This window comes from Ischnura elegans, chromosome 5 (assembly GCF_921293095.1).
Source record: "Ischnura elegans chromosome 5, ioIscEleg1.1, whole genome shotgun sequence".
NCBI classification, from domain to species: Eukaryota; Metazoa; Arthropoda; class Insecta; order Odonata; family Coenagrionidae; genus Ischnura; species Ischnura elegans.
The window spans coordinates 48060437-48086767 of NC_060250.1; the positions used below are offsets into that span (position 1 = coordinate 48060437).

General features: G+C 35.3%; 2 protein-coding genes across 3 annotated transcripts in view; one reads left to right on the top strand and one right to left on the bottom strand.

Moving 5' to 3' along the window:
- The window catches only part of LOC124158840 (TRPL translocation defect protein 14), an 85793-nt gene extending 73691 nt beyond the window's left edge, over positions 1-12102 (top strand). For both annotated transcript variants that reach the window (XM_046534204.1, XM_046534205.1), the window contains 2 exons: positions 3190-3371; positions 11433-12102. In XM_046534204.1, the coding sequence (XP_046390160.1) occupies positions 3190-3371; positions 11433-11512 (262 nt within the window). In that variant the 3' untranslated portion in view covers positions 11513-12102. The remainder of the gene's footprint in view (positions 1-3189; positions 3372-11432) is intronic.
- A 276-nt stretch (positions 12103-12378) lies between these two features.
- Positions 12379-26245, bottom strand: LOC124158842. Its single transcript, XM_046534208.1, has 3 exons — positions 26153-26245; positions 13494-13623; positions 12379-13400 (listed from the first exon to the last, which is right to left on the bottom strand). The coding sequence occupies exons 2-3, from the start codon at positions 13568-13570 to the stop codon at positions 12860-12862; spliced, it is 618 nt and encodes a 205-aa protein (XP_046390164.1). The 5' UTR covers positions 13571-13623; positions 26153-26245; the 3' UTR covers positions 12379-12859.
- Between the last annotated feature and the right edge of the window lie 86 nt (positions 26246-26331).

Genomic DNA, 26331 nt, shown 5'->3' on the forward strand with positions numbered 1-26331 from the left:
ATATCGTGGTTCAAATTTTCCGAGTTATATTTTTCGTAAACGAATGATAATGTCTACTTAATGTCAAATTTCACGTGAAAAACGGGTCGGCCATTTTGCGTGTAAAACCCAACAGATGAGAGCCAAAATCTTCGAAAGTCATTGAAAGTATAGGCAAAGCACCAGATCAAAGGAATATTGCGTTTTATATTCCATAAACCTCAAACCAACGCAAAACCACTTAGATAAATTCAAAGATTTTTTGAGGAAAAACGATATTTCGCGTGGCATTGAAAAATTGGTCATGCTTGGGCCTCTGTATCTCACTAAAGGTTCGTATTTATGTGAAATGGCATATAAAGCAATATTTGGTAATAATTTATGAGTATTTACGCTGAGTTTCAAGTATCTATCCCCAAAAATGTCATTTTGGACTTTATTCCAGCTTTTTCCGATTTCAGACTAGTGTGCGCCGGGTAGGAAGACGATCGGCCGCTGCGGCTGGCGTAAAGGTATTCGGCGCCCACGTCGACAACTATAGTGTATTCGGCAAGCTGAAACTACCAGGCCAAGGCATTAGAATGACTTATTGGCTTTAAAAACTGCATTATTACATGAGTTTCATGATAGCGCTTCCTGTCGGCAGATTGCTGGACCGACTAGCCTCGAAAGCACTGTAACATTAACTACTCGACTCGACATTCGTAATGCGACTCGAAACACTCGAGTCGAGTACCAACTACTCGATCGACTTGAATTTTCGAGTATTCGCACATCCCAAGAAGATATGTGTTTTGTTATTACGATTATGTGGCGCGAAAATTCAAATGACTGTTGGAAACGCGGTCGTTTATTTTGTTGTTTGTAGTACTACTGGAATCGGAATCGATTTTTCGCCTTGGCAAGTACTTGTTTTCGATTCCGGTTCTTGGCCGAGAATCGAGGAATCGAACCGACCCATCACTAATATAAATGTATATTGCCTTGTAGCATTTTATGTCTGGAAACATAAATAACCTTGTCTACCAAAGCCAGCAAATTTTTGCAAAGGGAGAGGATGTGGGTTTGTATCCTAGTCAAGACAAATGATTTTCCCCTGTAGAATTTTTGCACTGTATGCAATAGTTAAGGAAACTTAGGTTATTTTCAAGGAAATTGAGAGAGTGTATTAGTGTATTGAATTTCATTTTAGAGTTGCCTATGCAGACATGACATGATACCTTCCTATTTATTTCTGTTCATACTACATTATTTGTATGGAAATGATTCAATGGAATCAATGTAATCAACCCTTAAGTTTAAGTTGGCATTTCTTATGTTTAGCTCTTGGTTTATGTGAATGAACAGTTCCAAGTAGAAAGCAGGTGATAAATACATATTAAATAAAATTATTCAGGTTGATGTCCCAAACTAGGTATAAAAAAGGAAGTATGAATGGAGGAACTTATGAAAAAAATGAAAACCTAAACAACTTAGTTCCCAAAAAAGATGGAAAGGATTATAAATTGAGAAATATTTCAATAAGGTAATGTCAGAGCTGATTTTAGGGTCGCACATGTGAACATGAGTGCAATTTTTATAAAATCATTGCATTGATGTAATGATGGAGTTTGGTACTATTATATAATGTATTCCATATTTTTTTGTTTTTAGCTTATTGGTATACAAGCAGAGAAACTTCAGCTTTAACAATTTAACTCTCAGAATGAAATAGTTTTCTCGATATACATCGGTACTCAAGAAGGTATTTATTGATTGATGCAGTTGGAGAAAGAAATCTCTGCATGAATCTCATTGACCTTTAATGTACATGCCTAGAATGATGAATATGATTTGTAATATTTTCCTAAATGTGCATTTGGGTTTGTTTATATTGTGCACAACGATTGTTATTACAGTAAACTCTCGATTATACGAAGTTAGTGGGACCGGAAAATTGGCACTTCGTAAAATCGAGTTTCGTAATTTGGAACCTTTTTCATAAGTCACGAAAAAATGTTCGCTTTTGTTTCCTCCGCCCTTTTTTGTCTTTAGTGGCCTTATTTAAATGTATTCGGTGGTTATTCACGGTAGAATTCTTAGAAAAGGCTTTTTGTTATCGATTTATGCTGTGAAAGATCGTTAAATAATTATACCACCATAAACTTCCCATTTCTTGTAATTCAATATCAACGATCGCTTAAGAAATTCCCGACCAGTTTAGAAAACATAATCAAATAATGAATTGCAAAGTTTAATATAAGAATTTAATGTTATAAATTTGTGGTTAGGAGCGAATAGCAACTATTAAGTACGCGTAAGATAGATATTTGTTTCCAACACCCACGGAATTTTAGCAGCAACCGGGATAGCCGCCATTTATGTCGCCCTCTATCGCTCAGTGACGAGAAAAAAAGAAAAACAAGGGTCTTAACCCGTTTCCAAAATAACCTTCGTAAGTTAATATTTTGAGTTACTCCGTATTTTCAGCTGAATGTGCTATCTTTTCAACTAGTTATTTTCATTGAGATTCAGTTACAATCATAAATTACGTAGGATATGATTATCTCCTGGCGAATATTTGAAGTAAATTCTGTTTGAGTTCTCCGTCCAGCTGCTGTGCTCCATCATCTTTGCAGGCATTGCTATGAAAGACTTTATTCTTCATCAGGACCATATTCTTCATACCGGGTGTGAGGTGCCATGTTCATATAGTATGTCTCTCTTCTTTTATGCCGACAATGAGAGAAACATTCTTATCCACATTGATTGTTTTCCTACAAGAGACGTTTTATCATTTCTCAACGTGTGTGAAGTATCGGTTCACTTGCATGAATTCCCAAAAATGATACGCAAAAACCTGTACCTTAAGCTCATTTAGTTTTCGTGTTTCTTTCTCCGCTGTATTGAAAGTTATGCAAAGGATCATTGACATAGAGAAAAGATTTTCCTAGTTTTAGCACTAAAAAATAGTCTCGCCATAATCGTAAATAAATGTAGTGTGGAAAGAGCAAAGAAAATAATTAAATTTCAATTGAAAAGTCAGCAGAGAAGAAGAGAGACAATTTTATAAGCAGGGCACCATTTCCATGGGAGTATTCAGAGGAAAATAATCTTAAAAAAAATAGTACATAACATACCGCAAAATAATAATTCTTGTAATTATTTCCCAGTTCTCTAATCTTCTGTTAGACTTCTAGTGTAAATGAATGCCTAATAAATGTTTTTCAGGTGTCAGGGGCTGATTCTCTTGGAGACTTACTCTCCATTGAAAGGTAGGAGTCTGCAGAACACATTGCCTCAGTTTCTGTCGATAGTGGAGGAGGTGACTGGAAATCCATCGTATTCCATGTTCAACTTATCTCTGCAAGAGGACTGGACAACGTCTAAAAAGTTTTGCCATGCTCTTCAAGGTAAAACTGGTTTGTTTCATTCCATTGAGTGATTTTTCTGTATCAGGTAGAATATACATGAACCATTGTCCAATATAAAGGTACAACTGACCTAAATTTGGGGGATCTAAGTTCAAGTCCATTCAAGGCAAATTATTTTTCCTCCGCAAAATTTTCACAATTTACACTTGCACTTGTAGGTGACTTGGTGAAGACTGGCTAGTCCACAGTTATATCCTGAATGTCTATGGTGAACACCTTAGCTTTAGAAGTTCTATCTTTAATCTCGGGACTGTGGTGCTCTGTTTGCAAACATGCTTTCTTGCAAATTGTATGTCTGGCAACATAAACCTCATTGTTCACTATATCTGAATGTCCTTGGTGTTCAGGAGAGGCACCAGGGAGAAGGAAGTAACTTTTTAACTTGATGCTGTTGTTCCTTTTTTTTGTGGAGGCTTTTAGTGTATGGTGCAGGAGCCAGACTGTCTTGGGTGGAGGCAATGGGGAACATGCATGAATTTTGCTTTAACAGGCGACCAAGGCAAATTTTTAAAACTACTACCACTCAAAACACTGGCTTCGACTTACAGCTTCATTAACAAAGGCTTACTGAATCATTCAAAATGTCTCTATGGCATTTTTTGCCAAGTTTTAAACAAAATTTCATTCACACACCCTGTTCCTCTAGCTCCTTCATTGCTGCCATTGCCCATGGTGACAAACAGGTTAACCCGTAAACGCCTAGCGGTACCAGCCGGTAGCGTAATGCTAAACGTAACTTTTTTGTCGTTTATTGTAATTTATTTGGATTTTTGAGAGCTTTAACATAATGAGAATGATTTTATTTACATTTTCCCGAAAAGTTTGCTTTTTCAAAGCTACAATTAACGTATTTAGAGCCGTTTGAAAATTGAGAATTTTCAGCTATCCGAAAAAAACGGAATTTTTAAAGTAAACGGAAGCAAGCATTTCGATTTTCTTTACTTATGTCTTATGTACTCATAATACGAAGATGTTTTTATGCAATTATGATTGTTATAACATGTACATTTCATATTAAGTATGCTGTTTTTATGTGAGCCTAATATTTGGGATGTTATGATGCAAAACATTTTGGTGGTACCATATGGTACTGCTAGGCACTTGCACTACCGTGTTTTGGCGGAAAGCGTAAATACGAATATTTCTGTTGTTTTCGTTTTCTAACAGTTCTTTATTTTACAATTATTTATTTTTCATCATTTATATATTATAAATTTAGCGTTATGTAAATGTTATTACGCATATAAAATGTGTACATGAGTTAATTTTTTTATTATAAGGACGTCATCCAAGGCCCTAAATTGCCCATATTTTTTCAGAATCTCGTACCCTCATGAGGGCTCAAGAGGTGGGAGGTATGATTGCATACCTGAACCCTATTTAGAAAGATGAAGGAAGAGTATTCGTGTACTCAATTAGGAAGGGGGTATGATGGTGAATAAGGACGCTTGCTAAGGGGAAAATTCAATGAAGGCTGGCAGCAAGAGACGACCAAGCGACAGGCATCACTTCGACAAGAAGCAGTCTAATCCTTTAAATTATTTTTGTCTTACAAATCAAACTCAGATACTTTGCACACTTTCATGTGCTAGTAAACCGAAATAACTTACACATACTGCTTATAATGTAGCATGTACTGCTGCAAAGAGGGGATGAATACCTTCCTTCTGACTGAGGAAAATTGAATAACGAGTGGACGCCAATTTCGCTCGAATTTGAAGTTGTTGTTCGAAAAGGTGGACAATCAGCTGAGTTTATCTCAAGAAATGTCTGAGAATTTTCAAAAGTGTAGTGAAACTGGTCCGAGCCGTAAATCACCCAAAAGGTATGAAAATAGGGAGGAAGGACGCATTTTTGATGATGAAGAGATCGTAAAGCACGAGAGAATTTCTCGTAATCCTGATTACCAACTCACTGTTTCATGAAGCATCCCCAACCAGAACATTTGAACTGTTCTTTGACAGAAATGTCCTTATGCACTAAGTGTTAGAGTCGAATAGGTGTGTACAATTCTGCAACTATTATGACCCAAATATAACGCATGAGGTACTGAAAATATTTGTTGCAATTCTTTTTATAAGTTGACCTAAAACGACTCCCAGTAAAAGGCACTATTGTGAGGCAGCACCAAACGCCAGAAATAATCTTGTTTATTACAGAATGAGACGTGACAGATTTCTACAAATTCGTAGGTTTAATCGTTGCTGTGATTATACCGCTATGGGTAAATCAGATAAGATGTGGAAAATGTGCCCTTTTATGGGCATGGCAAAAGAAAGAATCTGCGAATATTTCAGAGAAAAGCAGTCCTTGAGTTTCAATGAGTCGATAATGTTCTCTTTTGGAAAACATGGCTGTTAGCAATTCATGCGGGGGAGGCCAATTAGGTTTGGCTAGAAAGTGTGGTGCATCAATAGCTCAGATAACTACTCAGGAAAGTGAAAGCGTACAAAAAAGGAACTGGGAAAGATAGTGTGAGGGGCAACAAAATGGTAGTGGCCCATTTTTACTTGGATTCTAGATGCAATGACGCCCAACGCATGGATGCTGATGCGGAAATCCTGAAAAAGCATAACTCAGCTTGAGTTCCAATGGGCAGTAGTATAATCACAGCTGGATACAAGGATCCCCTAAAATATCAAGGACATGCTCAATTTACCAGAAGTGCGACTGGAATGGGGTGATTGGCTAAAGAAATAGTTTTGTAATTGATTCATGTTTCAAAGATCGCATTCAACTGACAGCGGCCTATCTTCTTTCCAGTGCCCCTGATAGGTTCGACGGGCACAACCAACAAATAAAATCCAAGCCCAAGCGGGGACGGTGTGCTACGGAAAACTGAACCAGTAGAATAAGAACAGATTGCTTGAAAAGTTATGCAGTGACTGCTTTGTTCATTTCCATATGCGGCAACGACTGAGTGAAACGCTGAAATCATGTTATTCTTGATTGCTACTTCAATTATTCATAACGTATATTTTATAATCACTTATATTTAATTATTAATTTAAATTATATTGATATTTGAGCGTAATGTTGGATGAAAATTGATGAATTTTGCGGAAAATAATAAATATTTAACGTTTTTGGCTTAAAAATGTGATTTCCGAAATGTTTTTCAAATTTCGATTTTTTGACCCCTTAAACGCCTAGCGGTACCATATGGTACCAGGCTGTATCTCGGTAACTATTAGTGCTAAAAGAATAAAATTTGCACTGAATGACTCAGAATTTCATTGGTATTAAAACATATGATTACCACAAAAATCACAGAAACTTTTTTATTCAGGCGTTACCGGGTTAAGATATGTGCTTAACCGGGTTGTGATATGTGGTTAACAACTCGACGTAAACAAATGCAACACCTCTTGTTTTAATCATCAGATATGATGCAATATGGTGCATTTTGTTTCATTCTGATCTGTTTGCGCAGAGTAAAATCAGTCCTTTCTTTTTTAATCATATCTTGTAAATGCACAGAAAAAATAAAATATTGAAGAATGTAGCTGACTAATAAATAGAAGTAAATCTTAACTTGTTAAAATGAGCAAGTACTTGGTCCATAGTCATTTTTTATGACTTTGAGGACTATTTATTGAAAAATGTTTGAACCTTCATGTGAGTTAGGCATTTCCAAAATATTTTTTGTCTCCATTATATGTTTTCCATCATAGTTTGCTGGTCTTAATTTTTTCCCCATCATATGATACTAAAAAAAGTTTACGCTGCCCAAATTATTTCCAATTTATGAAAAACCAAAAAAGTGTATGTACTTATGCTCCGCCCACGGTAGGTGAGGGGCAGTTTGGTAGCAGACCCCTTCGCTTAACCGCAGTTGCTGTAATGCATGTCTCACCAAGAAGGGCATCACTCATCTAGAACAGGAATTTATGGGTCTGATCACCGAAGCACTGAGTCTTTCAGTGGTCTGGTGCAGAACCGCTGGGAGAAAGTAAAGATCACCCATCGAAGTGCAATGATACGGCGAGTGCAACAAATGTAAAATTATTAAATACCATAACTGCTCTCTATTAGACAATAATACCTCATTTCATGGAATAACTGCCGAATCTTCTGCTTTCTAGAGCAGTTTTACCATATTAACTGTATTACAATAAGATATCTGAACTAAATCATAGTGGATTTTGGCTGTTTAAAGTATAGAGTACTTGCCTTGCGAATACTTTTGAAAATTCCATTTTGGGGGCTAAATTGCGGATAAAATAATATTTATTTCGATTGAATTTCATCTTATAGTAAATAAGTTATTATATGGTAGCACATAATCCCACAAAAAGTAATAATAAGGTAAATTATTTTGAATTAACATCCGTCATAATGACGAATAACGCACCTGTGTAGCTATTTTCAACAAGAAATTTAGCCAAGGCTGAGAAAGAGAAGAACCTGAACACCAAGCAAGCTCTGAAAACACGATCAAGCATTTAAACCGAGAATTAATGGTACGGTCTAATTCATGGAGATATTTAATGGCTGAAGCACTCACTCCCCATTGTCAGATCTTATCAGATAGTTAGCGTCTGCTAGTATTAAAACTCAGCTGAAGCAGAATATAAAAATTACTAGGTTTACATGTGCTGTTTAAGGCATATCAGATGTTTTTAAAAACAAACATTTCAGCCATGTAGCTACATCTGCTATCCATCTGGATACCTATCATCAGTCTTAAGGATCTAGATTTTATAACGAAAGGAATAAAACCTCCAAGGTTACTATGCATGAAAGAAAGTTGTAGATATGTAGTTAAGTCTAATACAGCAGCCTGTTTCTGTGTTCACGCTCCTTTATGCCCTAGCAGTTTATCACCCTTTCCCACTCTTGTTTGAACTCATTCTACTTTAATTTTGTCTAGGTTATTAATTCTTTCATCCCATGGATGTATGACATCAGTTGATGTTGATGAGTGCTCTCTAGAGAGCACAAACACTCAGCATTGCATTCCTTAACTATCAATCAAAGCACACATGACAAGACCTGTAGTGGATTAATGTCCCTTCCCACTCTATTAACCCTCAGATGGCACCAGACTACTTACCTTGCTTGTTCTTATAGTTTAATTTTTTTATCTTCATTGCCCCAAAAACAGCTCATTTAAGGCCTTTTACAACAGGAGAAATAACATTTAACAATGACTATCACACAACCATGCCCTAGCTACCCAGGTGGGACTTGAAACTGTGACCTACGGTTTGGCAGGCAAGGACTTCACCCCGCCGCCACCAAGGCCGGCTTATCATCTTGGATGCAAAACACGAGTTTTCTATTAGGTATAGCACAGCATAACACCATATTTTCAATCTTAATGATTTATCTCTTTGGGGTTTCAAAGCTTTAAATTCTATGCTTAGAAGAAAGAGTCCATACATGACATATTTGTTGTATTATTTAAGCCTCTTTCCCTTGAGTAGGTGGTAACAGCAGAAATAAAACATTCAAAAATGGTGGACGTCTTGTGTTCCATGCATCAGTTTTCAAAATAAGAAACAAAATAAAGAGAAACCCTTAGTCTGAGCCAATGTAGTGACAATATTCCACCTCGTGAAGAGTCATACCAACCTGTGCATATTGTGTTCAAGTGCTCCAAACATTAAGAGGATCATGATTTCCATTATTAAATGGGTACGAGAACTATTTGCTAATGGCAATACATTAACATTGTTCAGTGGAATTGATTTTCTTTCCTGTCAAAAAAATTAAATGCTGATATTCAGTATTATACAGAGTTAAGGAACTTTTAAAAATTTTAATGTAGAAGACATCATTAATTTTAGGAGGGAAATGAATTTTCCCAGCTGTGAATGTACTGTGAGTAATTTCATTGTGATATTAAAGATGGTTAAAATCATAATTTCAATCACCCATTGTATGTCACTTAAACACCAGGAGGTTTTTGTCAAAGTTATTTATACCTTATTGCATAAATTAATTTTTAAGAGATCCAGGTGAGGAGAAAACTAAACAATTACGTCCTTGCTGAGAAATTTCTTACCTAAGTAATTCATAAAAAAATATTCTCGAAACACATATTTCAGTGGACCATTCTTATGTTGCTAGGTCATTGTGATAATCATAAGTTTTGTTATTCATAAAGGTTGCATTTTCAAGGTTAAAACTTTTGCTTAACTTCGTAAGAAATTTCTTTCTAACTCTTTTCAGTTGTATTGAATCTTTTTTCATTTTGATTTACAGTTGAATTGAATCTCCTTCTGTTCCCAATTGCATTTTTCTCCTGAGTTAGGCAATAATGGTTAGCACTCAACGTTGCATTTTGTTACTTGACCACTTAGTCATTGTAAAGTTATCCAATAAACCTAATCAACAAAGAGATGTGCCATTGGACCTGGTTGGAATTAAATGAACATCACAAGTTTTCCTCTCTTCTTATGATGAAAAGATACCATATATGTCTGAATATAGTCCCCCCTTTTTTTCCAAAAATGCCTGCGGTAAAAGTATTGGGGGGGACTAGATTCAAACATATTTTTTTTACTTTTCCTGAAACTGAAGCCTCAAAATCAGGGGGGGGGACTATACTTGGAGAAATACAGTATATTTTTGTGATCTTATGAGAATTAAATGCTGCTATTCAAAGATATGCATCGAGACCCCAATTCCTGTTTCAATGATTTAGGTCTCATTTTTAACCTTAGTCCTGGTTAGAAAAATTGGTTTTAGCAAAATTGATTTCATGCTATTTCCTTCTTCAAATTTTTTTTCAATGTTAAAGACACATTTATTTGAACTTTTTCAATTGATTTTTTTCTCCCAATTAGACTGGAGTAACTTTTTCTTAAGTTATACTCACACAGCGAAGAATGTACTTAAAAAATAAATTTGCATTAAAATAAAATTGAATGCGTGGAGCATTGGGCTAGTGGCCATTGGGTCCTGGGTGTAAATCCCAGGTAAAGATTTTGGATATCCGAACAGATATGTGGGGTGGCTCAGAAAAAGGAACTGGTTCTCTTACCTTGAATGTATGTAATTCTTGCAACTGCAGATTAGTCTGTCAACCCTCACAAGTTCCTACCAACCCTCAGGTCAAATCACCTAGTCAAGTGTGTGACAATAAAAATTTACCTCTCATCTCAAACTTCAGCTGATGCTTTCATTGAATGATTCTCCTATTTGGTATTCCATCACTGTCATGTTTGATATTCCTTCACTCTTTGTTAGTACGACCCTTCTCTTATTTTGAAGGAATGAAAGAAACTCACTCAAGATGAAAATCCAGTATACACCCTACATATGAGCTCTACAAACTGGAGGAGGCTAATGAATGTTCAAGCTCTTTTGGATTATTTTAAAATTGTATTCGTAAGATTCGTATTCATTTATTTTTGCTGAAGTTATTCAGGGTAAAAATTCTACTACGTATTATCCTTTCATTCGACCAACTATAATTAGCATAAAATTGTTGGCACATGCAAAGTGTTTGTCATTCACTCATGAATCCTTTGTCAGTGTGTTTGCCATTTTTTTTAGTTGATCAAACATATATATGCAATATAATATTTATTAAATGTCTATCTTACGTTATCTACCTTATTTGAAAATCTTGAGGTTGCATCCTAGTTGGTATACTTTGTTATTTTGTATCTATTGTGACAGTAATAACTATTAAATGAGGGGGTTTCCCAAGAAAAAACAAATTACCGTATTTCTCCGAATATAGTCCCCCCCCCCTAATTGTGAGGCTTCAGTTTCAGGAAAAGTTTAAAAAATGCGTTTGAGTATAGTCCCCCCCTTTACTTTTACCACAGGCATTTTTGGAAAAAAAAGGGGGGGACTATATTCAGACATGTGCGGTCTGTACATGTCACACTTAAGTATATAATCTAGTTTGATTTAAAAGTATAATTCAATGCTGAACCAGTTAGAAATCAATGTTAAATCTGCTAATATATATAATAGGTTGTTCTTTCTGAGCTTGCCTACGCTAAGATAAGTACTTTATTGAATGAATACGGATTTTTTACCAATTCAAAAGAACACTAAAAAATATTGTTTTTCTTGCAGTTGCAGATGATGAAACTAATGGGGCAGAAATTCAGACAAGTGCCCGGCCAAATGGCGAATCCATAGCAAATGGTCTCTGAGAATATCTTTTTGAAACATCGTGTATCTATTGATTTTGAGTTTCTACCGTGGCATTGTATTCTCAATGATATATTTCACCGTTAACTGCAGTTTTCAAGATGGGACTTGATATTTCAGACTGTCTTAAATTTCATCTAACATGTTCCTTGTGGCTATAAACTGACCTTAGCCACCAAGCAACTAATCCAGTTGTAATGAAATTACTCCAATCACAATGTGTGTGGATTTCCATCATTTGGAAGTACGATTTGGTGCGTTATGCTACTTACAGTATCAAAAGAAGTACTTAATAGAAATATGGTATTCAACGGTGATCGTGGGTGTTGCTTGTGAAATGCTATGGTTATCTATGGCTATATGATGTTGACCTTTTTTGAAGCAGAGCTTTGAAATGTCTTAAAATGAAATAATTTTTCATAGCAAGGATTGAAATGCGATAGACTCAACCAACACTAATGATAGTCATTTTTTGCAGTATTATGTTATAGTACAAGTCTTTGTACCAGAACATTGTATCATATCTGAATAGTAATGAGACATTTACCCTCAAATATGTGGCTTAAATAAAATGATGAATAGGTATATTTTTCACAAGCATTTTCAAATGAAATGGATGTTGCAAATTGACTTGTCCACATTGATATTTTTCCATTGAAGTAATGTTTGCACACACCTAATGCTACTACAGCTATGTCAAAATGGAAGTGGGTACCTGCTACCAAAAAAAAAAGGAATTTACGTCTCCATGTGTTCAACACCAACCAACTGAAGATGAAAGCAAGCTATCAGCCTATCAGCACTTTGTATGTATGTACTTAATAAAATATGTATCTAGTAACATCAAGTGAGATAAAAATCTTCTACATTTCTGAAAAAAAATGATTTTTATTCCAATTGGCCTTTACATGAAATGGATTTAAGTTGACAGTGCATCACAAAAAAAACTGATAAAGAACTATTTTAAAGGTCACATAACAATCACAAACTTTGGGCGCCTCAGCCTCAAAATCATTAAATGCATTACAGTGGTAGTCCAAATTTATAAAATAATAAATCCTATTAATATAAATACAAACGTTTCTTCCAACACACAAAATGGATATGAAATCCCAATCACAAGATTTCGTTGTAGCATGACATATTATACATTCTACTGAATAGAAAAATGTTAAAACATCCACACATTGAGCTATGTAAGCCACCAATAAATGCAGTTTACTTTAACGTGATTTGGGAGACTTAGAGTGACTTCCTTACAAGAAGTACAAAATCCATGCAAACAGGTAAATTCATTCCAGATAACAGAATAATACATATTTACCGAATCAGTCTTCCTCTATGGGGCATTAAGACGTCCCCTTTGACACAATAACCCAAGGCACTTCCTTAGCTTTATTTTGATTGTATATTTTCATGACTTTACGCCCTGGTACAAGTTTTTCACTAAGGCCAGGCCTTTTCTTTCTACTGAGACTAGGATTTTCATCACTCTCAGCATTAAAACCAATATCCAGTTCTACATCTACGGGCGCTACCATGGCGTTAAGCGATCCATTGCTTTGTACATGCATCCCAGGCTCACTGAGGTGGTCATTTCCCTGCTGATTCGTGATGTGAAGATCCGAGTCATGGGCAAATTTGCAATTATGTCCAAATCTACACCGACCCTTCCTGTAATTCCAACAAATTCTTTTGCCATTTATCATCGTGGTTTCGCCTTTAGTCGGGGTCATTTTCACGTGTTTCTCCAATATCGCCTTTTTGGCTCTCTCCGCTTCAACGAATGGGTTAGAAAATACAGAATTCTTTGCGATTGCTATCCCAGAAGAACTGAATTCTGGATGAGGAAGTTTTGCTGCCGAATGGTTAGCATTACCTTCTTCACATCTACAACGTAAAACCAATTTGGAATTTGAGGTTTCAAAGACTTCAGAATTTAACACCGAGTCATATATTAAACATTCCAGAAATTTGACTTACGCTTCATCGACACTATCAGAATCAGTCTCGCTTTCGGAGCTAGAATCGGACCCGTAATCAGCAACCAGAGACGCCATGTTTATAAATTTCAATAGTACCAAAACAATAACGAAACGTTAGTCAAGAGGTGCTCGCCCTGGAATCGTTCCGAATGGAGGTTTGGTATACATGTGGACGTACATCTAAATTCAAGATGGCCGAAAGCGGAATATTATTTGAAAATGTAAACAAAGGCGAATTTTAAGGCTCGAGGCGCATAGAAAAGTACAAATCAATTGGAAACCGTTATTATATTATTATTTGATGCACAATTAGGCCCCGGGAGTGATTTTGGTTTCATAACGTTTGGGTTAACATTTTTGGTGAACATCTTAATGCCGGTATTAATAGGCCTTTTACATAATTTAATGACTAGAATATGTCTCAAAATGATAAAGTGGTTTTGTTTTGATGTCATCTTACTATGGGAAATCATGTTAGAGGAATGTATCAGTGTAAATATTCGATGTGAACTTGGGGTAACATTTCTGATGAACATTTTGCTTACGAGGCATTTATCCCTATTTTCATCATTGTGGGGTAAAAATTCAATAGTGAATAATAAAAAGGTAAACTTTTCTTGTTATATTTCAACTAGAACGCTGATTTGATGTAAATTAAAGCAATGGGAGTTATTTTGGTTTCATAACGTTTGGGTTAACATTTTTGATGAACATCTTAATCCCGTTATTAATTGGCCTTTTACATTATTTCGTGAATAGTATTTGTCTCTAAATCATTAAGTGGTTATGTTTTGATGTCATCTAACTATGGGCATTAATGTTTGAGGAATATATCAGTGTAAACATTCGATGTGAACTTGGGGTAACATTTCTGATGAACATTTTGCTTACGAGGCATTTATCTCTATTTTCATCGTTGTGGAGGAAAAATTCAATAGTGAATAATGAATAGGTAAACATATCGTGTTATTATACAACCAGAACGCTGATTTGATGTAAATTAAAGCAATGTGAGTTACTTTGGTTTCATAAAGTTTGGGTTAACATTTTTGGTGTACATCTAAATGTCGGTATTAATAGGCCTTTTACATAATTTAATGACTAGAATATGTCTCAAAATGATAAAGTGGTTTTGTTTTGATGTCATCTTACTATGGGAAATCATGTTAGAGGAATGTATCAGTGTAAATATTCGATGTGAACTTGGGGTAACATTTCTGATGAACATTTTGCTTACGAGGCATTTATCCCTATTTTCATCATTGTGGGGTAAAAATTCAATAGCGAATAATAAAAAGGTAAACTTTTCTTGTTATATTTCAACTAGAACGCTGATTTGATGTAAATTAAAGCAATGGGAGTTATTTTGGTTTCATAACGTTTGGGTTAACATTTTTGACGAACATCTTAATCCCGTTATTAATTGGCCTTTTACATTATTTCGTGAATAGTATTTGTCTCTAAATCATTAAGTGGTTATGTTTTGATGTCATCTAACTATGGGCATTAATGTTTGAGGAATATATCAGTGTAAACATTCGATGTGAACTTGGGGTAACATTTCTGATGAACATTTTGCTTACGAGTCATTTATCTCTATTTTCATCGTTGTGGAGTAAAAATTCAATAGTGAATAATAAATAGGTAAACATATCGTGTTATTATACAACCAGAACGCTGATTTGATGTAAATTAAAGCAATGTGAGTTACTTTGGTTTCATAAAGTTTGGGTTAACATTTTTGGTGTACATCTAAATGTCGGTATTAATAGGCCTTTTACATAATTTAATGACTAGAATATGTCTCAAAATGATAAAGTGGTTTGGTTTTGATGTCATCTTACAATGGGAAATCTTTTTTGAGGAATGTATCAGTGTAAATATTCTATGTGAACTTGGGGTAACATTTCTGATGAACATTTTGCTTACGAGGCATTTATCCCTATTTTCATCATTGTGGGGTAAAAATTCAATAGTGAATAATAAAAAGGTAAACTTTTCTTGTTATATTTCAACTAGAACGCTGATTTGATGTAAATTAAAGCAATGGGAGTTATTTTGGTTTCATAACGTTTGGGTTAACATTTTTGATGAACATCTTAATCCCGTTATTAATTGGCCTTTTACATTATTTGGTGACTAGAATACGTCTCAAAATGATAAAGTGGTTTGGTTTTGATGTCATCTAACTATGGGCAATAATGTTTGAGGAATGTATCAGTGTAAATATTCGATGTGAACATGGGGTAACATTTCTGATGAACAATTTTCTTATGTGGCATTTATCTGTATTTTCATAATTATGGGGTAAAAATTCAATAGTGACTAATAAACAGGTAAACATTTTTTATAATATTAACATAAGGGGACTGACATCAATCATCCGGGCCAGGTGATGGACTTATGTTTTTGCTGACAAAGAAATTTTTAGTTAAAAAGAAAATTAGCTGTTTTTCTTTTGGCATTGAAATGAGGCAAGAATACTTTCACAGAACAATTTTCATTTCAAAAAATTATTTTCAGAGACACTTTCCAAAAATACATAGCCTATTTTCAGAAAAATATCTATTTGTAGCTTAAATATTAAGTACATGAAAGTAACACTCAACAGCTATCCATTTTGGTACTGTTGATAAGACTGCTTTTGATATCACCTTTGCTGATTTTATCTGGATTTGACTACCTTTAGTCTGGTTCCTACCCTTGTAAATTATTAGTGTGAATTTACATGACAATGAGAAAAATTTATCATTGCCAATATTGTGCAGATTTCACGGAACACACAAGCCCTTCCACCATGACAAGGTAGTAGTCCTTGGAAAGGGACATGTAAACTGCTTATCTACATATTTACAATATAGGTGTAGCTCTCACGTAAAAAATAATGTAACCGAAGATGACCATCATTACCCGGCTGATTTCCCGTGAAGATTTCATCATCAGCATTCGCCGGGAAAGCACCAAATCCTTCTTAACTGAAGATAAATAAATTCTTTGCCCATTCTCTTAACATGTTGAGCCTTCAAGACTTGGGAAAATAGAAATATATGTACATTATTTATCAAGGATATATAAGAGCCAGTTGTTATTGAATGGTTATAGACATGCTGCATATGATTAGAAATGGCTATGCAACTCTGCTTGACATATTCATTTCTTATCATGCTGTTTACAGAACGACTGGACAAAAATTTTCTCTCTTAGCAAGCTGTAATGTACAAGACATCAAATGTCAGGACTTAAAATATTGCAGTTTTATAGAAAGCACCTTAGCACTTCCTTATAGATAAAGCTAAATAAAAGTCATGACCTTGTGGAAGACTTAAGGTGTTATGCATGGCAATGACTAGAATAATCAAATAAAAATTGTCTATCTTGGCATACCTTCCAATACAAAAAATAAAATATGACTAGCACATAAAATGATACAAATGCTATATTTCTGAACTAGGAAGTATGCTCCATCAAATTTGAAAAGATAGTAGGAAGAAGTAAGTAGAAGATGCATGTGATGCAAGTCGTCTCAAGATCTGAAAAAATGTCATGCAAAATATTTAAGGCACACAGGAAAATGAAATAGGAAAGAAGAATGAAAAGGTGCAGCTATTGAAGACACAAATATTCCTTTAACCTCTGGCAATTGGGTAGCCTGCAAGCATGGTTTTCAGTGGCTTCTCCCATAGTGATTATGTTGAACATTAACTTCCTGTAGGCAATGGGATCGTAAGGATGATCGACTGGTTGTCCTTTCAGATCTTGCTCAGCAAACCTTGATATGTAAACCCCACAGTTAAGGCCATCAATTTGCAACAGATGTTTTGGGTGAAATGTCTTCCAGTCTGCAATCTGACCACCACATTTATGAGCATGGAATATAACCCACCGAGCAATATTGTATTTATACAGATGCTTAATGCTATCACTGTAAGGGTCATAAAAATCAATTTCTTTTTCATTAAGCCTAACTACTATAGGAGAAGCCTATGTGAATTCAATGGATGAAATGGAATAATTAGCTTAGTTACATCTGTGAAGGTAATTTTCTGAAAAAGAGATACATAATACCTTCTTTAATTTCATATTGCTAACTACAAACTACAGGATCTATAATTCTAGCCGTAGATATAGATAAGCTTACAATTGTTAGAAAAACTGCGATTACAGTATCATACAGCCAGCCTCTTTGAAAATCTGGTGATACACAGGCTAATTGCTCAACTTCTAAATGACTTATAAAATAATCAAGTGATTTAGATGCACAGAATTGACTGTATAATGGCCACTCCTGCAAACAGTTTTCAGAAGAATACTGTTAGAAGAAATTTGATCTGTGAAAGAGCAACACTCATTATTTATTAATGACTCTTTAATGGACTCTTGTTGTTCTCGGCTAGGCCTCTGGAAGTAGTGCTTGGTGGGTTTGTGATCCTTTGAGGTTTGGTGCAACCTGTACTGAGTTGTTAGTTTAGAGTTAGGGGGTACTCTTGCATGCTGTAGTTTAGGAGGTTCTGTGGTATGCTCAATTGCATCCCATTCCTCGAGCAGTAATTTTAAAGTGTTAAGAACATGGAGAAGGAGAGGCTCTGACTTTTTTTGATTGATTAATGATGTTATTTGCTTCAAACTCATTTCTATAGAATGGAGTTACTGTTCTTTAGATTGATCATTATTGGAAAATGATGATGAGCAAAGGTCCAATTTCGCTGTACTTTCAGCTTCAAAGGCAGGGGCACATGAAGTATGATGATTTCGAACTTGAAAAGAGTGAACTTTATGAACGTGCTTTCATATTGAATGTTTGTCACTGCATATGTGTGAACAAAGACCCGCACAAGATAACCTACAGCATTTTACGAAGCACAACTCTGGAAGGCTACAATCACCATTGGCCAACTTGACAAAGCACAAAGACTAAAGGATCAGACTGGGCTCTAACATTCCAACACTATAGCCTTTAGTCACTACCATTATATTTTCATCAGGGATTTTGATGCCTTTGTAATGGCGTAAACAATTTACGTTTGCAAATCCAAGAGGTGGCTATTCAATCATCCTATTGTACTTTAGAGACAGGTACGCTGTTTTTTGCATTCTGAAAATAATTGTTACAAGATCATCTAATCTCCTCTCAACATTCCAGTTAAGATAATGGGTTTTCAGAATGTGGTGAAATGTTTCCACAAACATATATATTGGTATTAGAGTTGGCATGAGGAAAATTTCTAAAGCACATAGCCCATTTATTACTCTTACTTGATAACTATAACTTCAACTTACTCAATTGATCATAGGAAGTCATCAATATGAGCTTTTTTTACCATTTTACTGAATTTTCTATACATAGAAGAATAAGTTTTTCTATAAATTCCTTGTATGGAATACAATTGTGGTTGGAAAACTGGTATATAACAATAGACCCTCGTTAATACGAACAACGTTATTAAGAAGTTCTCGTTTTTTCGAAGCAAATCGTTGGTTCTGACGAAAAGGTCTATCCAAGCTGTAGGAAAAGAAACGTTATTACAAAAGTTTCGTTTTTACGAAATTATGAACCTCAGTCCCGGTCCTGGCGGTTACAAAATGAACTTTACTACGAAGTTCCACGCGTAAGCTATGGCATTTAGATGGATATTCACTACTATAAGTTTTAATAATCACGCCACGTTTAAGTTGTCCTCATGTACTGTGACCGAGAGCGTCATTTATGGTTATTTCTTCACCATTCGCGCAACTTCATAAAACAAGCTTCATTCCTTGGGAATCATGGTGACAGACTCACAGCTCGTAATTTTATGTACAGTTAGTTCTCTTCCTACGCACATTCGATTTACGAACTTGCAGAGATGGCAGCATTCAAAAATTTCGAATTTGGCGCCTTTTGACTTCGCCGTTGTTACGCCGTGCGGCGTAGAGGAAATCGTACTCTGGGCATAATCTGAACAAAGTATCATTCATTCCGGTGTGAAGTAAGAAACTGTTCAGCGTTTTGCCCGTTGTTCCTTGCCGCGGAGAGCGATTGTTTTCGGCTCCGGCTGCGTTGCACGCCCAGCTAGATCAATTCGTCACAATCGTAAGCGCACGTGAAGTGTTGGATTCTGCATGATAACCGTACTCCTCGATGCCTTGCATACAGTACCACCGGTCCGATGATGGCACAATAGGAGGTGCGGATAACCCTTCGCCAGCACGGTTTGCAGCCAATCGCTGTCCCCCAAACGCACCTCACACATGCCTAGTCGTACAACGTTGTCAAATGCATACAGAGCAGCGAAATAAGCCTGATCCAAAAAACATGCCCTTCCTTCGAATCTCCAAAACAAGTAATTCTTCCACTGGGTCCTTCACACTCGTCCTTTCCGTCTCCATTCTTCACGGAGACCCTTGTAGCCGTTTCACTTTCTCACCTGGCAACGCTGCCCCGACGTAGACTATTCTGCATGTCATCGGACAACTCTCGGTGGTAGGTTTATCAACTTAAGAGCAAGGTCTTGGAACGCATCTAGTTCGCAAATCGGAATTACTGTACTCGGGAGGATATCAAACCTCGATTACGTCATGCCGCATGCCGAAACTGAAAAGATTTTTCCTGTTTATATATATTTCCGCGTAATTTAATCGCATTTATCACATACGGTTTTTTCTGACGATTCCCAAAAGAAACGTTCATACGAACTTCGTTATTACGAACCTCCGGACTATCGGGCCGTTGAAATTCGTAATAACGAGAGTCTACTGTAGCTGAATTTTTCCTGCTTCTAGGATATTGTATCGGTAGGTATCTGTTCTTGTTTATTTAGATGAGTAGAACACCAAGAAGAAGTAAGGTGTTTGGGTTTCATGTTTACGTGGAAAGTTACATGATAGAGTAAATGTATTTCAGGGTTTCAGTTCTTCCTGTGCATATAACATTAGCAGAGCTCTCTAGTGCTCTTTCCATTCAGGTCAGACTTGGACCATTACTAATATCTCGATTGCTTATTACGAAAAATTGCTTAAGAAACATTTCTATTTTAACATGCTATAAAACAGTAAAACAGATGTTTCATAATAAATTAATCCATATTTATCTCTTTGCGACCCATTGTATTTAAATGAGCACCACTAGCTAGTTTTGTCAGTACATGAGAATTATTAGCCCATGCATAAAAAGAAAATGACTTCATGTATAGTACACTCCCGATTATCCGGGCTAATGATGGGGAGAGACGGCACGAATAATCGGAAAACACGGATAACCCAAAAGTTTACTGAAATGTCTGGTAATGTTAATAATTTACGTAAAAGAACAATATAATATTATGTATGCAGGTATTCTGTTATTTAAGAGTTCTTCCCGGACTCAATGAGAGCTTTCTTCGCCAGTTCGCGATCTTTTTAGCGGCGATAAGATTGTTGTGCTTGCATTATTAATGCTCTATATAAGGCCTGGTTTCGAAAACCACACATCCGTGGCTGTGTGATCACGGATGCAGTAAAGTGGTTTGAACGAATGCTTCAAAACCATTACTCGACGTCGGAAACTACTTTCAGGCACCACGCCACTTATGTTAGTTGCGTCTCGCACAAGTTTCCCAGGTTGCAACTGCTGCGGGACTTGTATCCCAAGGTCGGTAAAGGAGTACCCGTGATCACGGAGCACGGTCGTTCATTGCGAGGCTTGGAAAATAGGAACACGGTGGTCCCGTCGATGCAGCTAGCGCGCGATCGCTTCCGTTTTAAATAGGGGATTCTAGCGGAAATAATAAGCCCGGAGTATCCTCGCCATAATGCAGTAATTGCGATGATTTTGCGTCCGATTTTATTTTTAATGTATAGCATAAAAAAATGAGCAAGAGTGACAATAATGCATGGATAATCCGCTACCCAGAGAAACCGTAGGCGGATAATCGGGAGTGTGCTGTACTTACAATAAAAATAAAGGTTTGCCCAGAAAAAGACTGGAACTCTTAAAAGCACATGGAAACACAGTATTCTATCAAGGATGTCAGTGTATGAGGAAAATATTTGCCATTAAGGCTGTGGTATTTATCACACTGCTGTATGACTTTCAAAACTGATTTTATTGGTTTGAATTATTATTTCAGTTATATTAACTGGTCCGACAATGAGATTTTATGAAACCAAAATCGCTATATGATGCTGTGAATAGTTTTTATGCAGTACTTAAGATGCTGTGTACATTTTCACTCCTGTAAATTTCTTAAGTAAGAGTAATAATCCTAAATGATTCTTCCCTGCTCTCAAAATTTTGATCACTCAAAATAAAATTTACTGATAAACCTTAAAAAAATGGTGATCGGACTGAGTACATGAAATTCAATCACCTCATCAAGAGATATTAATAGGTAATCATTAGACCATTGGGTAATTCTTTTGGCCTCATGTTACCAGGGGTGTAGCTAGGACAGGTGCAGCAAGGAGGAGTTTTGGGGATAAATAGCTCTCCATATTATCTTTAACAAGTCTAGATACTGGTACAATTCCTAGCTCCGCCAAAAAAGCAATTGTGATACCTATGTGTAAAAAGGTTAACACTGTTAAAGATATGAAAAAGTGGCAAGTCACTGCACAATCAAACTTATGTACAAAGGCACAGTCAAAATTGTGTCCTGTAAAGCAGAGAATTCCTAGGTCGCATTCGAGAAGGCATGGACACGAGATGACAAAATAGCCCCTCTTCTAATACCAAGCTCACATTCTCGCAATTTTATGCCATATTGAAAATTAATGCAGTTCTAACCTGCACAATTACGTGCCCCATGTAAAACAGTCTTTAGTGATTATAGACCATGATTATTCAGTCAGTTTTTGCCAAAGTGTTTGAAAACCTGATTACTGCAGTAATCATGATTAAGGGCAAGGATTTAGGTGCGGTATTTCAACTACTAGGTACAAACCTTTTTGCTTTTTCAGCTCTTTGTAGCTACAGATCTCACTGATCATTTTCAGGTAGAGTGTATTGTAATTTTTCCAAATGCATTCAATAAAGTTTATCATACTTCTATCAGCAGCAAAACTGAAAGCCAATGGAATATCTGGTCCCATGCTATAAGTGAAAGAGAGAACTCGCAAATAAATTCCAGAATGCAGAACCATCACAATTTTATGCAACATCTACTGTTCCACAGGGCTCCCACCTGGGACCACTTCCTTTATTACTGTTTGTGAATGATAATTATCATGGATTTTCCATAGAGTCCATTAATGGAGAATGGCCTTAAATCTGAGAAAGCACTCCATCTCCGCTGTTAACTTGAAAATCTTCTATTCCATTGATTCACATAGTGCAGTGTCAGCAGTAATACTACATGATGTCATTGGCCTTCAGCAACGGTTAGATTATCTTTCTACTTTGTAGTACAAAAATAATTTATTGCAGATAAGCATCATTAAATGTAGTGTACTTACCTTTTGTAAATAGAAACTCCCTTTTTTTTAATATACTAATTATCTGAAAACATATTACAAAGGGTACACTAAAAACAGATCCAAGGTGTACTGTTGGACTACAAACTAACATTAGATACAGATATTGATTCAACTGTAAGCAAATAAATATTAGAGTCCCTTGGTTTCATATGAAGGCATTGTAAAGATTACAAAAAATATTCTCAGTTACCCTTTCCTGAATGTCAACATGGACAGATCTGCAATTGAATAATTTACATTGGTATGAGATCCTTGATATCTCAAATGTGTATCCATTATTGAAAAGGTACTGAACTATTTAAAAAAAGTTGCATTAGTATAAATGATAAACAGAAAGAATTATTTACTGGTTCAGATTTATTATCATAAATATACAGGTTAACAATTTTCATTACAGATCTAAAAGCTTATTTTACATATATTAGTTGTATTTGTCGTTATTTTCTGCCAAAGTTTTGGAGAGCAAGAGATTAAAACATTAGCTTTGCTTCAAATAAGTGTTCCACTGATAATATAACAAGAAATGTATACCTATGCATTATTAACAATTGAAATTTATCTTACAAAGATGAAAATAAAGATAAATGCCTCGTGAGCAAAATGTTCATCAGGGATGTTACGCCAAGTTCACATTGAATATTTAAACTGATTCCTCAACCATGTTTACACATTGTCAGATGATATAAAAACCATACCACTTCATGATTTTGAGACAATCTAGTCACGAAATAATGTAAAAAGTCAATAAATACCGAAATGAAATGTTCACAAAAAATGTTAACCAAAACGTTCTGAAACCAAAATACCTCCAAGTGCTTAGGTTTGCATCAAACAAGCATTCTACTTGTGATATAACAATAAATGTTTACCGGTTTATTATTCACTATTGAATTTTTACCCCATAATTATGAAAATACAGATAAATGCCACATAAGAAAATTGTTCATCAGAAATGTTTCCCAAAGTTCACATCGAATATTTACACTGATACATTCCTCAAACATTATTGCCCATAGTTAGATGACATCAAAACCAAACCACTTTATCATTTTGAGACGTATTATAGTCACCAAATAATGTAAAAGGCCAGTTAATACCGACATGAGGATGTACACCAAAAATATTAACCCAAACTTTATGAAACCACAATATGCCCATTGCTTTAATTTATATCAAATCAGCGTTCTAGTAGTAATATAAGGAGAAATGCTTACCTATTTATTATTCACTATTGAATTTTTACCCCACAATGATGAAAATAGAGATTAATGCCTAGTAAGCAAAATGTTCATCAGAAATGTTACCCCAAGTTCACATAAAATATTTACGCTCATATATTCCTCAAACACGTTTGCCCATAGTTAGATGACATCAAAACCAAGCCACTTTATCATTACGAGACACATTCTCGTCATTAAATGATGTAAAATGCCAATAAATACCGACATGAAGATGTATACCAAAAATGTTAACCCAAACTTTCTGAAACCAAAATAACTCCCATTGCTTTACTTTGCCTCAAATAAACGTTCTGGTCGTATAATAACAAGATATGTTTACCTATTTATTATTCTCTATTGAATTTTTACTCCACAACGATGAAAATAAGGATAAATGCCGCATAAGAAAATTGTTCATCAGAAATGTTACCCCAAGTTCACATCGAATATTTACACTGATATATTCCTCAAACATTATTGCCCATAGTTAGATGACATCAAAACATAACCACTTAATGATTTAGAGACAAATACTATTCACGAAATAATGTAAAAAGTCAAAAATACCGGCATTAAGATGTTCATCAAAAATGTTAACCCAAACTTTATGAAACCAAAGTAACTCCCATTGCTTTAATTTATATCAAATCAGCGTTCTAGTTGTAATATAAGAAGAAATGTTTACCTATTTATTATTCACTATTGAATTTTTACTCCACAACGATGAAAATAGAGATAAATGACTCGTAAGCAAAATGTTCATCAGAAATGTTATCATTTTGAGACATATTCTAGTCATTAAATTATGTAAAAGGCCTATTAATACCGACATTTAGATGTACACCAAAAATGTTAACCCAAACTTTATGAAACCAAAGTAACTCCCATTGCTTTAATTTACATCAAATCAGCGTTCTGGTTGTATAATAACACGATATGTTTACCTATTTATTATTCACTATTGAATTTTTACTCCACAACGATGAAAATAGAGATAAATGACTCGTAAGCAAAATGTTCATCAGAAATGTTACCCCATGTTCACATCGAATGTTTACACTGATATATTCCTCAAACATTAATGCCCATAGTTAGATGACATCAAAACATAACCACTTAATGATTTAGAGACAAATACTATTCACGAAATAATGTAAAAGGCCAATTAATAACGGGATTAAGATGTTCATCAAAAATGTTAACCCAAACGTTATGAAACCAAAATAACTCCCATTGCTTTAATTTACATCAAATCAGCGTTCTAGTTGAAATATAACAAGAAAAGTTTACCTTTTTATTATTCACTATTGAATTTTTACCCCACAATGATGAAAATAGGGATAAATGCCTCGTAAGCAAAATGTTCATCAGAAATGTTACCCCAAGTTCACATCGAATATTTACACTGATACATTCCTCAAACATGATTTCCCATAGTAAGATGACATCAAAACAAAACCACTTAATGATTTAGACACATATTCTATTCACAAAAGAATGTAAAACGTAAAAAATACCGGCATGAAGATGTTCATCAAAAATGTTAACCGAAACGTTCTGAAGCCAAAATCACTCCCAATGCTTTAATTTGCATCAAATAAGCGTTCTAGTTGTATAATTACATGATATGTTTACCTATTTATTATTCACTATTAATTTTTATGAATAAAATGATGAAAATACAGATAAATGTCTCACAATCAAAATGTTCATCAGAAATGTTACCCCAAGTTCACATCGAATATTTACACCAATATATTCCTCAAACATGATTGCACACAGTTAGATGACATCAAAACAAAACCACTTAATGATTTTGAGACACATTCTATTCACGAAATAATGAAAAAGGTGAATAATACCGGCATGAAGATGTTCATCAAAAATGTTAACAGGGATATTTCCGCTAGTGGTTACTCATTTGTTTTTTGATTCCAAATATCAGCATAGGGGCGCTGTCATCGATGTTCGTCAGAAATGTATACTATGCCTCCAATCTCTAAAATTCCTCGCCCTGTCATCGATCGGCATCAGCAGCAATACTCGTGAGCAACACGATTACGGAAACGGACTAACAACTTGGACAATACACTTAAGATCTAAGCGTGTAAAGTTAAGGAAGTTACAAAGAAAAGTGTTTCATGAGTATAAGTAGTAAACCTGGATTCGATTACTCCTATGCGATAC